The following is a 15216-nucleotide window of genomic DNA, read 5'->3' as shown; positions in this document are numbered from 1 at the left end:
ACTGATAAAAGGAAAGTCTGGATTAGCACTAAGACCCCAAAATCCGATTTGTGGCCTGTTTTGATTGTTTTGTTTGCTTGTATGGATGCTGCCTATGTACATATTGAGGTCACCGAAAATGGCATTTATATGACCTCTCAGTGCTTAAAAGATTCCATACATTCAGCACTGATCAGAGATTAAATGTATTTCAACTCTACTCAGTACAATCCTTCAGGAAAATCATTGATAATGCCGGAATAATCTTTTTTTCTAGGAAGGAAAGCCTAAGCAGAGGTTACTATAAGGGCATTCATCCAGGGCTTATGCACCTGAACCACAACCACTGTACTGATTAGTTGGATATATGCTTTATGCATATGCAGATGCACATCAGCAATACTGTCTCCATAAATTACCGTCTCTTTGGTATATATACTGTACGCTACACTTTTTATTCATTCTTCAACCTTTTTCCTGCCTGTAAGGAAGGATAAGTCATAATAACACCACATTAAAGCGTGCTGTTTAGATGGAAAATGCTTACAAAATGCTTATAATGACCATGTGTATTATTACAGGGGTATGCAGAATTTCTGATCAATATTATTCGTACAAGTACAGAATAATATCTATTTTCTGCACAAAGCTAGATATGGCGCACAGTTTTCACCTTACATGCCACTGTAGAATATCATAGTACCCATCATAGACTGCTTTTCAATCTGGGTTGTGATTCTGAAAGAGGAGCTGAAGAATTGTTATTTTGTTAAGATACAACAGGTGACTCACAGAGTTTGACATTTTTCATGCTGCTTTTTTATAAAATGTAGCATCCTTAAGTAACATGATGTTAGTTGTGATGGGAGCTGTTGTGATCTGACTTTTCATCGTTTTTTTATCACGTTTGACTTCATCGGAGAGGTACTTGCAAGAAATAGCTATACGGAAAAAGTAAAAAAGTAAAAATGTTACTCCGATGACACATACAAGTACTTTATTTTTAATACCTTAAGCTAGATAAGTCAACTGGGAAAACATTCTCAGTCCTGGCCTAATTTGATGCAACTCCCTCCCCAGTGTGATGCCCACATTACTGAACACTACCTGTAAACATGAATAACAATGTAATTAGAGTTTGTTTTTTCTGTTATTCCTAGAACAAAATTTTGTGTCGCATGCATTTATCAGCATAGGAAATTACATTAGTTTACATACTGTATATTTATATTCCACTCGCTAAGTTAGGAAGTATTTTGCTTTGATAGAGGTACTGTAGAACACATAATCATTGCACAGCCAAACTATAAAGCTACTGTATAAAGACAATGGCTTTGATCCGATAGAAAGGTTTTGATGTTATGCATTTCCTGGGAATGGCTGATGTTTGTGTTTTTCCTTTGAAAGCTAGTAAGCAATCACTACTAGAGTTCTAAGGTATACATGCACCACTATGCAAAGAATTTTTCAGCACAGCCGTGTGCTGCATATCGGGTTGCCTTTATACTGTAACTTCTGCCTAATTTTTTCCCCACTTCGCATAATTAAAACTGATATTAATTTTTTTCCGAAGTTTTTGCTCTGATTGTTTCTTGGATTAGTTTTAACTATTTACCTGATGATGTTAGATGTCTTGGGGAGTGAGGCTGCTGAATGGTGTCCTTGTTAATAAATGTTTCATGTTTCATTCACTGTGCTTACCCAGATAAAGTGGAAAGTTTTTTTTTAATTTAAAGCAGTGTTTATGTGTGACTGATACATACCTGAGCTGTACATGGAATGGGCAAAAAACACTGTAAATTAGGCTTAAAGCAAATGGTGCTCTTTCAGCAGTCTCATGGCGAGCAGCTTTTCTGCCAATTATATCACACCTGTACTAGCGTGAGGGGAGGGAAAGAGATTAACATCTGCGTACATTTACACAGCTTGCTGGGTCCTGTGATTTCTTTTTTTAACTTGCTTTCTTCGCAGTCTTTTAATTTGTTCTTGTGAAAGCTTACGCAAGTGTGTGAATGTCTAATAGTTTAACCAAGTGGTGATGTCACTGTTACTTGGCTCACAGCAGTGTGAGTGTCACTCCTGTGAGCACGAGAGTAGCACAGTTTAGAAAAACTGCCTGGCAGATGGGTTGCTCTCTCTTTCTGAGGCTGGGTAGAAACTAGAGCCTGGTAGTATAATGGATCTGTTTAATAACTTCTTATTCATTTTTAGAAAGGCTGAGTTAAAATCCAGTGTGAGGAAGATGAAAATGGTCTCGTTGATCAGTCTCACAGAGTTCCGGCTGTACTGTAGCTACCATTACAATGTAAAAGAAAGTTGTGTCATCCAAGGCTAGGGATTGGGTTATAATGGAATGGGACGGTGTGACAAAGCCAACTTTATACAGCCCCATTCTTTGATTCTGTTCTGTAATACAGACCCTCACTTTATACTGCTATTTGTATAGCCGGGGACTAAGGCAGGGGAAGAAAAGAAAATTAAAAGAAATGCTGAAAAGGGAATAATGACACCCCTTAATGCATCTGTCTGCTTCCTCTGTCCAAAGACAGCCACATCAAAAGAGCTCTTTGGTGCATGTGCAGGTGTTTACTGGTTCGTCTGCAACAGGAATCTGAGAGCAAGCATTTTCTCTGAGTTGCTGCAGTCATAGTAAACACTTCTGCTTTGATTCCCTTCTGGCGATTGGAGTTTCCTGCCAAAATGTCGAAAGTTATGGTGGAGTCAGTTCATTTCCGATACGGCAGGTGCCCAAATTGCAAAACCAGGTCAGTGCAGATGGCACTACTTGGCATTTGTCTACCAGCAATGGTGCTATGAAACAAGCTTCTGTTTAGGATGAATAATGCCTGATGAAGGATTTCATTTTAATGCATGAGCAATGTCATAACACAAATTTGCGTATGAATAGATAATGAATTCAACTGGAAATCAAGTGTGCATTGAGTTCAAAAGTTTTAAATTCCTCCTTGGTAGTTTATTGTTATTTTTAAGAAAATCTTCGAAATACAGTACATTCGCAGTGGTAGGATAGAATGTGAGTCACTTCTGTATACCTGATAGTGCCAATTTGTATGTGCTGATAACTCAGTAGTATTATTTATTTAACATAGAAAAGCATCTTGAGTTTCTTCAACTCATCGTGAAATACTAACACTAGCAAGTAATGTTAATGACTTTAATGCTGTAGAGAGATGGTTGTGCTTCTTTTAATGGGCAGAGGTGGCACAGAAGTCTTTTGTTACTCACCTCTAAAAATCTTAAGCCCTTTCTTGGGGAGTTGTTTCCAACTTTTTCCAGCCTAAGGCAGGCTTGTTTTGATAACAGCGCTAAGATAAGCAACACACTGCCCCCCATCCCACCCTTTTTTACCACTTTTAAAAACATTTGTGTCTTCTAAAGTTAAGGAATAGGGTGGCATCTATCCAGTTAATATATCTTTATCAGTGAGTGTGCTGTAAGTAATGGGTTTATACATGTAATGCATTTTAATCCTAATGAAATCTATCCATCTGCCCATTTTCAGTCTGCATTTCCTTGCATGGGTTTTGGCCTTAATGAAGTCACTTACATTTAGTCAAATAAAGAAGCATCAAACAGTTTAGTTTAGTCTCTTCCCCACAGATATCTTTGTTTGGAAAACCATGAAGTTAGCGGCAGGCAGGTGCCATCAGAGACCGACGTGGCCTTCACTGAAATCCTGTCACGGGGAAATCTGTTTTCAAGTTTGGGCCATTCCCACCCCCTTGAAAAATGGTTTAATTCCAATCTTTTTTTTCTGCTCCAAAATTAATCCGGGCACCAGTTCATGGTTGATGGTATCCCAGCTGGGAAACACTGCCCTATGCTGAGTGAGAGGAATTTATTCTCTGTCCTCCTGCTCTCCTGATCGTCTTTCCAGGCCTCCACAGTTGTCATTTCTGGTTGTCTCTGGGCTCGTTTTTTCTCACTAACTCGAAAGAAACACCACTGTATTCATAAGTTTCGCCAGTGTCATTTCTAATGTTCTCCTGCCTGTGCCGATCTAAACATTTCATAGATTTTGTCCCTAGCTATTGCACTCAGAGTACTTCCGATATGCAGGAATACATCTACCTACACAGGCTCATTGGGGCACAATAAGGAAATCTCATTCAAACATCCTTTCTACCAATAATTCTTCAGGGCCACTTCTAATCCTCCCATGTTGTCTAACTGGATATGACATACCTGTATTGTCACACAACTGCCATCACAGATCGGGCAGATCTCGTTACTGCCTGATCTTTTGTGAAACAGCCCACCTGTTTTCTCTAATATCTCATTCAAGGCAGGGAGTAGCCAGCTTTCCAAAGCCCTGCTGTGTGTCAGCTGCTCTGTAATGTGGTACCCAACTGATTTAGGAACCAGTGTCCCACTCAGTTGGTTTTAACACTTCCATTTTCCATTCATATTTCCTTTGTGGTCTTGGAATAAGATTCCTTCCATTTACTCTTATACTCTTTGGAAGCAGTTGCAGGTGTTTGGAATACAGGACAATTGATTGCTAGTAGGATACCATTTAAATTAAAAATAAGATTTGTGGAAATCTGCCATTTTCTTTTAAACTAGGAGGAGTTTTTGTAGGCTAGTTTGCTCTGACTAATAGAAGAAGCTGTAAATATAGGTAAATATGAAAGTAGGTCTTCCATTTTTACTGATTTTCTTTCTTCTGTATTTTTACAGAAGTGGGATACTTGTTGTGGACACTATAGGTGGAATAATTAGCCACCCAAGTATTTCAAAAGGAAAGAGCCAGGAAAAAAAAATCATGAAGCACAAGCAGGCTGACAAATACAGAGCGATCTTTTTTGTTCTCCAATTCCTTTCTTTGGCAGCTTCCTCCCTGGTGTGCTGTCAATATTGTTACAGTCTCTCAGTTTTCATTAACGAGGGGAAGACAACAGGTCTAAATGGAGACACGGTTCAAAAAATTTGCAACACTTAGTATTTTTGTAGGAAGAACTGATGAAACGTATATTGTATTGAACCAAAAGAAAACACAAATGTAAGAATATTAAGGATCTTGAGGTGAAAAGTGAAATGACAGAAATCGTCAACTGCAATTAAAAATGCGACTGATGCTTCAAAAAACCAGACCACTTTCTGAAATGAGTAAAAGTGATCACCATTCCTTTATAACACTTAATGGCAATATTAGAATGTCTGCAATTGAAAATCGAGGCCTGTCGTACTGTATATGTTTGGTCGTTCAGTAGCTGATTCATCCAAGGATATCTTCCAGCCATTGTTTAAATGCAATGATGGAGTCACTTTGAACCACATTTCTATGTTGCATGTTCTAGACACCCAGAACATGTTGTGTAAAGCAGTGTCTCCTATTGTTGGTTTTTTAATGCACTTCAGTGTGGTTTTCATAAGTGTGCATGTACAGTAGAATGCTAGATGTTTTTGCAGGTACTGTATCAGCCTGTAAACAAGCCAGGTGCCATATACTGGACAATGCTTAAAGTATATCCATGGTCTTCCTATTCTTCAGTGAAACACAGTAGTTTGACACCTGGTGTAAGGACATTTTTTTGATCTGTCAATCTCTTTTTGTAATGTGATTTCCATTTAAATTGTAATGGTTTCCAATACAGCATAAGGTAAAAGGTGAATTTCACTTGGCGCTTATTTTGAAGGCATATTACTACAGTGCCCGGTTTAAAATATGATTGTTATTATTGGAGCATTGTAATATTTGATTTCCATGCAAAACTCAGTTACTGAATCTAATATTAATAATATTAATATTCAAAATGTTCTGTCTACTAAGACAATTAATTGCTTGGTGAGATAGATTATTGTTTGGGGGTTTATATATACTGCATCTGTAAACACATGAAATGTTCAAACAATAAATCTTCCACGGACATCAGTTTTATTGAGCTCTTGGTGGTGATATGTTGCATGTCTTAAGTGATTATACATCACTGTCCTTCCAATTCACCAGTGATTTGGATTCATTTAGCAATATTCCTCTTAATGATCTCTCATAGCTGGTTATAAAAGTGTCACTGTGGAACATTGCTGTCTAGGAAAATAGGAGCTCAAACTGTTTGTTGTAGTGAAGATTGATGTGGCAGCATTTTAAGCATTATCCTTCATGACTAGCCTGCAGTTTTAAAAAAACATTACATTACTTAATGTGCTTTGTATCATGAGCAGCTTATCAAACAATACATTACTTAGTAAAGAAGAAGAATACTTAAACTGACATTTTAAAAGAAGAACAGGCCTTTAGCCCATTTTTGGGATCTTAAGTGCACAATTTGCTTGGCCTATAAAAAATGGCAACATTCACTTTTGCTTTCAATGATGAGTGAACTACAAATATATTGTTGCCTTGCAGGCGTGTGGATAAAAATAATTCATAGTGCACTTTCCAGGATAGGTATTATTTTGAATATTTTATTCTCATTCTTGATGTACTTCTTTAGTGACTTATGGTAAAGCACACAACGCAGTCATAGCACTGTTACCAGTCAGGGTCTGTAAAATAGGGCTCACATAGTCCACTTCTAGATGTAGTTGTGGTTTCACAATAATTTGAAGGGCACGCAGTGGCCTCTTCTCATCCTTCCCTTATGGTATTAACATGTGAAAAGTTTCACATCTTCAGAGAGCCCCTATAATTTAAAATAAAAGCTACACTGCAGTAACATTTTGATCTAGAACTCTAAGCTGATCTTGAGCAAAGAAGCTAAATCTGGAATGTATTGCCCCTCAGAGATCACATGGAAAAGAAGCACTGTAAGGTATAGAAGAGGGGTAAAATGAGAACCCAATGTAAGGATGGGCTTTTCACAACGTGGAACAATTTGTGATTGTTCCACACCTGGAGATAAGTGAAGAATGTCCACTGACCTACATTATAGGATGGCAAAGATGAATGAAGGTGAATGAAAGCAAAATGAAACAGACTAAATTAAAAACCGTCCCGATTGAGAAAAATCAAATACTTTTCACAAACCCCATAATGAGTGTCTTCCCACTTGAACAAATTGAGAGGCAGAGGTACCTGTATATTCCTTTAATGTCAATTGAGTTTTTAGTCAGCTCATGTGACGTCGAGTTTAAAAAGCTCTAGTGTGCTAGCAATACATCCAAAGCCTATTTTTTTAATATTCCCCCACTCCACACTAGTTAAAAATGTTCATTTCCTGGCGATGATTTCTCTAACAGCAGGCTGCCAGACATGCAGAATTCCCAGTTATTGTCTCAGAGCAAAGTTTGACCACATGTCTTCAGTTTTACTGAGCCAAGCAAGCTGTGCTGTGTCACACCTGGTACTGGAGTAAAATCGGACACATCGTTTTCAGCATAGTATCTTTAAGAAACCAAAGATTCAGTAACAGCTGCAGTATAATTTCCTTTTCACATTCATTTTAAAACATGTTCAAAATATAGTATATTTGTTACAAATGTAAACAGAAAACATTACCTGTACTGTGGTACAGTACATACTGTACACTGTGCCTAGACAACATGTTGGTACTGTTCCTACAGTATACAGAAAAGGTACAGAGTTTGTCCTCAAACATTGTGACCCTGAAACTAAACCTTCACTTACTGTACATGAGGTTGGATGTTGCTTTCTTTTTTATTTAATATACAGTAGAGTAAGCAGCAGCCCCAAGATTTTAACAGTGCTTTTCGTGCAACTCAATATTTTTTTAGAACACTCTTACTTATTTAGGGAAGAATGCACAGTAACTTCAGTAATGGGTATGTCTTTACTTATTTCATATTCATTTTTGTGGTGCAGAGCTCTATCCGCAGATAATGGAACATATGGAAATAAAACATGCTCAAAAACGATTATGTTAATAGGAGATTTAAGATGGAAGATCTGCCCTGCAGTAAGTTTATAGAGTTATATGGTAATTTATGGTGGAGCAAGTAATCGTGTTCAGCAGCATGCAGTCAACACATTCCTGTGCTAAAAGGAAATGAAGAAGTTGATTTGAATTAAACAAGCTTAAAGACATATATAGGCAATAATCAAAGTCGTAATGCACTTCAGGCCCGAGATAGACCTGTATCTGTCACAGCAGGCTCTCTAGCTAGAATATAAATTATAGCTCCATTTGATAAATGACAGAGCCATTCCATTGAATAAAAATTTTAAAAAAAGATACCTGGAATCACAGCTCTAAGAAAAAGCCATGTTTTTTTATTAAACCTGCACTACTTTATGACACTTTAAATGTTGTGAGAAGAAAGGGTTTTGTAGCAATTTCAGACAAACTACAAAAGTAGAGTTTGACGATGATGTTTTGTTGAAAGTCAAATCCTAATTATTCATTGGCAACACGTTCAGATGTTAAAACCATATTCCTTGGAACTATAGGGATCTTCAGGTATTTTAGGTATCAGCTCTACTATCAATACCATAACCGGCCAATTGAAGTGCTTTGAAATGGTTTTGCAGGACTCGTTATGGTTTGCGTTCCTGAAGTCTGAAAGATGTGTCCATTTTATTTAAGAAGTGTTGGCTCCGAAACGTTTGTTTTGGACTCGGCCAAATAATTATCCATCCCAAAACAACTTTGGTGAAATGCAACCGAGACTTCAGGTCGGGGAAAGAAATTAAATATGATGCCCATTTACTGTAGTTTCAGAGAGGTGTCTGTGCAAGATATGGTGGAGAGAGAGAGAGAGACAGAAGCAATAAAGGATATTGCACCGGGACAGCAAATGGGAAGCTTGAAGCTTTTTTGTAGCATAAAAGCTCTGGGGCTTTTCCACTGAAATATTGAAACAAGCAGAGAGTGATATATGGCACTGGTGTAGCTGGGAAATTGGGGGCTGGTTAAGGAGACCGCTCCAGAGAAATGCAGATGGAATTAAATAAATGATTCTTGTGAAAAGAAGAAGAGAGGGGTGTTGGTAAAAGCAGGCGATACATACTGTAGTTATACATGTCAGTAGATGTATAAATATTGTGATGGGCTGCTTTTCAGCAAATGCAGAAAGCATGACTTCCCTGAATACAGATGACATTGCTCATCACCATAAGCTGATCACAACATTAAAACACAGTTGACATGCTGACGGTATCTCAAGATTTAGGCACAAAAAAAAATATTAATTATAAACATACAGTGCGTTGAAAGGATCTGCGAGGAAGAATGGGAGAAACTGCCCAAATCCAGGTGTTCAAAGCTGGTAGAAGCATACCCAAGGAGACTCGCAGCTGCTAAAGGTGGTCCTACAAGGTACTGAATAAAGGGTCTGGATATTTTTGTAAATGAGAGATTTCAGTTTTTTATTTGTAATAAATTTGCAAAAGTTCCTAAAAACGAGTTTTCACCTTCTCATTATGGGGTGGTGTGCGTCGATTGACGGCAAAAAGAATCAATTCAGTCCATTTCGAAATAAGTCTACAACACAACAAAGTGTGGAAAAAGTGGAGGGGACTGAATACTTTCTGAAGGCACTGCATATTTCAATTTTCCACACAATTCATGGGTCTCCTGCGAATGTTTACGACCAAGCAGAGTAAAGCGGACCAGATTCCAAATGACCAGATTGCTAACGTAGACATCCGGTCCTGTTTGGAGTTCGACCAGTGCATGCATGGATTAAGCATTGGATTTCGTATAAGTAAAGTACTCCCAGCGCACTCGGATTGAAGAAAAAAATCAGTTCCTTTGATGTTGTGTTCTGTCAGTACATCTGTTCTTTTGTTTCTCTAAAATCAAGGGGGAGAAAGAGGCTATTTTTAGGCCAGTACGGTGCGTGGTGTTTACTGAAGCGTCAGAACAGCTGCCTCTTACAAAAACAAAGTGGTGTTCCTCATCTGGGATTTAATGGACAACCTGTCCACGTAGCTTAGCAGTTTTTCCCCTTTCTCTTTTCTCAGCTCCCCCTAATTTCACGGAGACCCCGCCACAGTATGTGGAGGCCAAGGAAGGGGGCAGCATCACCTTGACCTGCACTGCCTTTGGTAACCCCAAACCCGTGGTCAGCTGGCTGCGAGAGGGACAGCTCCTGGGGGACAGTGGGAAGTATAAGGTAAGGCACCTCCTGGGGGACAGTGGGAAGTATAAGGTAAGGTACCTCCCAGGTCCTCTACAGTGTTCTTGACCTCGATAGCTGGCAGTCCAGACAACCGTAGTTTGAAACCTGCCCACCATGCAGCAATGACGTTGACTTTAGATGGCGCTAATGTCGCCAGGGTCCCACCACAGGATGCACGCAAGAAGTCATGGACATGTGGGGTTGAGCTGCAACACTTCCCTCACATGAGTACTTTCACTGCCCCAGAAGACAGTACTTCCAAACTCCCAAACCCATCCCCAGTAGCACGCTACCAGCATTCCTGGCCAATCCCTGTCACAATCAGTTGCTAACAGGGAATTCCACATTTTGGGGTATTTAAGGAAAAATTATTTAATTCAATGGTCTCATTTGTATGTGGACTGGATGACATGGTGCAGTTTTCACAGAGCATGCTGACTTGTTTTAAAAGCATTATATGTATAATATAATGAAAGTGAAAATATGCATTCCCTATTTTATCTTTTATCCTATTTTGCTCCCGTTAATGGTTTTGTCCTGTGACTCTTACCTGCAGAAATTGCTAACCTCAGTTTAGAAGGGAGCTCTTTACATTCCTATCATTTGCATTTCTAAATTGGATAACACCTCCTCATGCAGAATGTTATGAATAGCTCAACTTTGCACTGTAAATGTCAGAAATTACTGTCTCTCAATGTGAACTGTGTAATTCGAACTTCTCTGCCTAGGAAATTCAAGGCAGAATCTTAGGCCTTGTGCCTAATATTCCACAGCAGCAGTCCTGGACAATGTTTGATACAATCAGTTATGGAAATCCAAATTTGGGGTATTTAAGGAAAAATGATTTAAATCAAAGGTTTATGTATATACAGTATAAAACAAATCTGAGATGACCAGTTGTGCAAACTGTCAAGCAACATTAAAAGCGTAACACCTCCGAGAAGAAGTGATGAGAAACATTCACCTCAAAGTGGTTTTCCCATTTTATAGTATGATGTAATGTGTTGTACAGATTAGGTCAGAAACTGCTGAAGATCCTGTTAAAAAATACATCTTTCCTGCCTTTCTTGCTTGCTGTTTTCTAAAGCGCTAATAGCAACACCTGACATTTATTTCTCTGGTGTAGAGTGACATTTCCATTGTTATTTGGAGGTGCCACTCCCACTGGCGGAATTATTTAGAGTGACACGTTGCTGAAAATCTTTGCCAGACCCAAAGCTTTCTACTAGTTTACTAGCTTGACCAGCTTCTGTGCCAGTGCCTGTGACCTGACCGTGTAATTGATGAACAAAAGGTCAAGCAACACCTCTGTTATGTGTTATACCTAGGTCAAGCAACACCTGAGTTATCTACCGTATTTATAGTGAGGTTGAATTAATTTTTCTTCGGTAAGTTAATCAATAGAAATAACATTTTTGTTGATTTTAATATGCGTGTTTAATTTCATTTTCAGTTTCAGGTTTCATGTTGATGTGAGTACATATTACTGTACAAATATTCCAAGCAGAGTCAAATGTAGTTCTATTGGAAGGCTGGTTTTGCAAGGCTAGGAGGAATTCATAAAGCATTTCAATAAACAGCTGATTTTTTTTTAGCTCTGAAGAGAACACATTGATGTAAGTGGCACACAACTTTAAAAAGCTTATAATTTCTATTTTGTCTGGTGTAATAGTTTACATGAATAATTGTGCTTTGGGGCTAAGTGCTTTTCATCAAATGGGAAATATGGAGTATGTGGTGGTCATGGGTTAATTTGAAAAGGTTGAAATGCACTTGAAAAATATGTAAGCTTAATGGTATAAAATGACCCGTAATTAGCTACAAATTTATGAGAGAAATCAATTTATTCTAAAAAGTCCTAAATTTCACATACAGTAGGTGACTTTGTGGATAACAATCAAAAGACTAGCTTAAATTCTAAAAATAATACAATCATGTACCCAAATGCCATTTAATCTTTGAACTGCTGACTCCCAATAGATATATAGAATTGAGATCGTGTTGCTTATGTGGTGCTCGCAGCAGCAAGACAGAATTGTGCTGTAACTCAAGTGAAAGCCAGGCCTGCCACATGCAGGAATGACAACGTGTCAGTTGTCACAAAACAAATTGAAACGTATCATCATCTCCATGGCTGCCGTTATTGATGGGGAGTCCCTTGCTGGTTTGCTGCATGTGTACATTCTGGCATCATCTTTCCTGGGGGGTGTGGGGGGGGGGGGAAGCAGTGACGTTTACAGCTAAATTCCTGGAGCCCCTTGTCGCGCTCTGGAATCTCCTTTTGAAAAAGACACCGCTTGAAGCGGCCCCATCAGCAAAGTCAGGAGATCCTGTGAAGTCCTTCCAGTGGGGTACCTTTGCATAGGAAGTGCAGTGCTGGCTGTGTTGCCTGTTAGAGGTGATACAGGCCTGTTTCTGTAAAGAAACAATCGCGGCCTTGGCACGTATCTGATCTGTGATATTTTAGTGTGGCAGATTGTCCTGTTTCCAGGAGGCATGGTGGCAAGGTGGTTCGCATTGCATATCGGCACTGGGGCCCCAGATTCAATTCTCAACGCGTGGTGCGGAACTGTATGGAGTTTGTACAGTGTGTTCTTTCACCTTGTTACTGCGGGTTTCCTTGTAGGGCTCCGGTTTCCTCCCACAGTCCAAAGACATACTGGGAGGTTAATTGACATCTGGGAATATTGGTGTGTGTGTCTGTCTGTGTGTGTGTGCCCTGCGATGGACTGGCATCCTGTCCAAGGAGTATCCTGCCTTATACCCATTGCCTGCTGGGATAGGCTCCAGATCCCTTGCAACCCTGTACAGTATGTGTGTAAAGAGTTGGAAAATGGAGGGATGGAACTGTCCTATGTTTCTTAACTTTGAGTGTTTAACATTTATAGTCTTTAGAAATGTAGAGCTCTAAAGGGCGACAGATGTTTCACAATTTTTTTTTTCTCAGCCGCTCTCTGCTGTGCTTGTTTTTTGCATTTTGAATTTTGAACACACAGACCTACAGTAGCTGCATCTCGCCACGAAGGCTTTCTACAATATCGGCGTTAAAGTTTAAATGATTCTCATTAAAGCTTTTTCTTGTCCCCGGATTTAAAGGACATAAAAGTTTTGTCTTTGTAATCCGAGCCAGCTAAAAAGAAAGTACAGTTTCAAACAGATGTGGTTTCAGATAAGATGTGAAGCCAGCCTTAGTGCTAAATGTCTGAAACAGACAGCTGGCAGCTCCTTAGGCAAAAGAGCTAAATAGCAAAATGTCCTTTCAGCTTTCAGGCTTTATTTAAAAATGGTCTGAAAAAATATATGTTTGGGTAATTGCAGTAGATGTTGAATACTTTGCATTTTTGCATTAAGTGTACTCTTTACTGTTTAGGTGGGTAGCTGCGTCAGCATGCGTAGGCTGCAAAGGAACAAGTAATAGGTTTATTCCATGCTGAAAAAAAGAAGAAAGAGAACACAACGTTTCGGCCGTGGAGCCTTCTTCAGGTGTGCGAAGAACCTGAAGAAGGCTCCCACACCTGAAGAAGGCTCCACGGCTGAAACGTTGTGTTCTCTTTCTTCTTTTTTTCAGCATAGAATAAACCTATTACTTGTCTCTTTACTGTTTGATATGCTGTACCTATAGATACAGTATATGGAAACGTTTCGATACAGTACTGTACATATAAAGAAGGGGCACTGGTCATTTTTGGTTGCTCTCATCTTATGGTTCATTTCCAGTCTGTTATTACTGGTGACTTACAACTTTCTGTAAGTTGCAAAATAATTACTTAATTATTGTGATCTGTCAGGCCAGCCCTGCCTGATTGATTATTTTTTGTTCAGCTCCTGTAAAAATTTAGTGGGCTGTTGTTAACTTAATCCTGCACCAAATAATTCATCAAGTCTTAATTAGAATGGTGGGGTGTGCAATGTAATTCTGTAGCTACAATGAGCGCACTGTCATGAGTCCTTATGATGAATAATTGGTGTGCTGTACTTGGGGTTACGGGAGGTTAGAATGAATTGAATTAGAGTTGGAGCCCTGGCAGGAGCTGCTCTTGCAGCTGCTTTCCATCACTGTTTGCTCATTTATAAGTTTTGGATTTAGACAACAGATAAAAACAAGATGAAGGCCCATCGTTGATTATATGATGCCTTCCATCTGATTCTGACTGGCTTCCAAATGTTTTTAGGTAATCCGAATGGTCACAGCATGGTATTTCTCAGATACCTTGATTAAATATTTTGGTGTATACTGTGCAATGGAGGGGTAAGACTTGGCCAACTATTCTAAGCACTTGCCTGTACATGCAGTAGTTTCAGACAGAATGTGTAGATATTGAGCAAGACATGATTCTAAAATCTTCAACCCTTCTATAAGTGATTTTTAATTGCAAGTTGTATATCCATATAATAGCAAAGCAAGTGAGAATGAAAGGCTGAATATCCCAGTGGAGATACCGTAGCCTAAATATGATTTTTTTCCCACTTTACCAGTGCAGAATCAGCAAGCTCTGCTGTAAGGTAGTAGAGAAGAAACTTTGTGAAATGCAGAAGCCGTTAATTGCTTTATGTAGGTTCTCCGACCCTTTATGTTCTGAAATTCACAGATGTTTTGTTCCTCAGGAAAAATACTGTTTGAGTTTAGAGGTGAGATAGGTGAGCAGGGACAAGGGTAATTATAATCAATTGTAATTAGCATATCATTGTAGATTTACTGAATCCAAATTGGGAGCCGAATTTTGACAGAAAGGATAATTCACTTCGTACACCCTTCATGGAGCTCTCACGTGTCATTGTGTGGGCTTGTGGTTAGGAGCCTCAGTACTTCTGCAGTACTACTCAGTACTACTGTAATTAAACCCCACAATCCTCAGATCCAGAAAACAAATGGTCCATGCAAAGCTGGATTCTGTAGTTAATATAGATCATTTCATAGGGGAGCATGATGTACTTTTTTTGTTTAGCTATCCAGCCATGCATTTTCTGACCACTTCTTCCAGCGCGGGATTGTGGGGGAGCCATACTCAATCCCAGTAAGCCACAGGCACATTCCGGATGGGATGCCAGTCCATCACAGGACTGGTCACACTGACACAAACACAGATACTGTACGCACACACTCACTCGCCTAGGGCCACTTTTCCCAGAATCCACTTAAAATGCACATATATGGGGAAATAATTAGGTTTAATTGAAAATTCAGGTGGGAGA

General features: G+C 39.1%; 1 protein-coding gene across 1 annotated transcript in view; it reads left to right on the top strand.

Moving 5' to 3' along the window:
- The window catches only part of igsf9bb (immunoglobulin superfamily, member 9Bb), a 160234-nt gene that overhangs the window by 72367 nt on the left and 72651 nt on the right, over positions 1-15216 (top strand). Inside the window, exon 4 of the mRNA XM_088939434.1 lies at positions 9866-10017. Within this exon, the coding sequence (XP_088795560.1) occupies positions 9866-10017 (152 nt within the window). The remainder of the gene's footprint in view (positions 1-9865; positions 10018-15216) is intronic.

The sequence above is a fragment of the Atractosteus spatula genome, chromosome 22 (assembly GCF_055471065.1).
Source record: "Atractosteus spatula isolate fAtrSpa1 chromosome 22, fAtrSpa1.hap1, whole genome shotgun sequence".
NCBI lineage: Eukaryota > Metazoa > Chordata > Actinopteri > Semionotiformes > Lepisosteidae > Atractosteus > Atractosteus spatula.
This window is presented reverse-complemented; position numbering and strand designations above follow the sequence as displayed.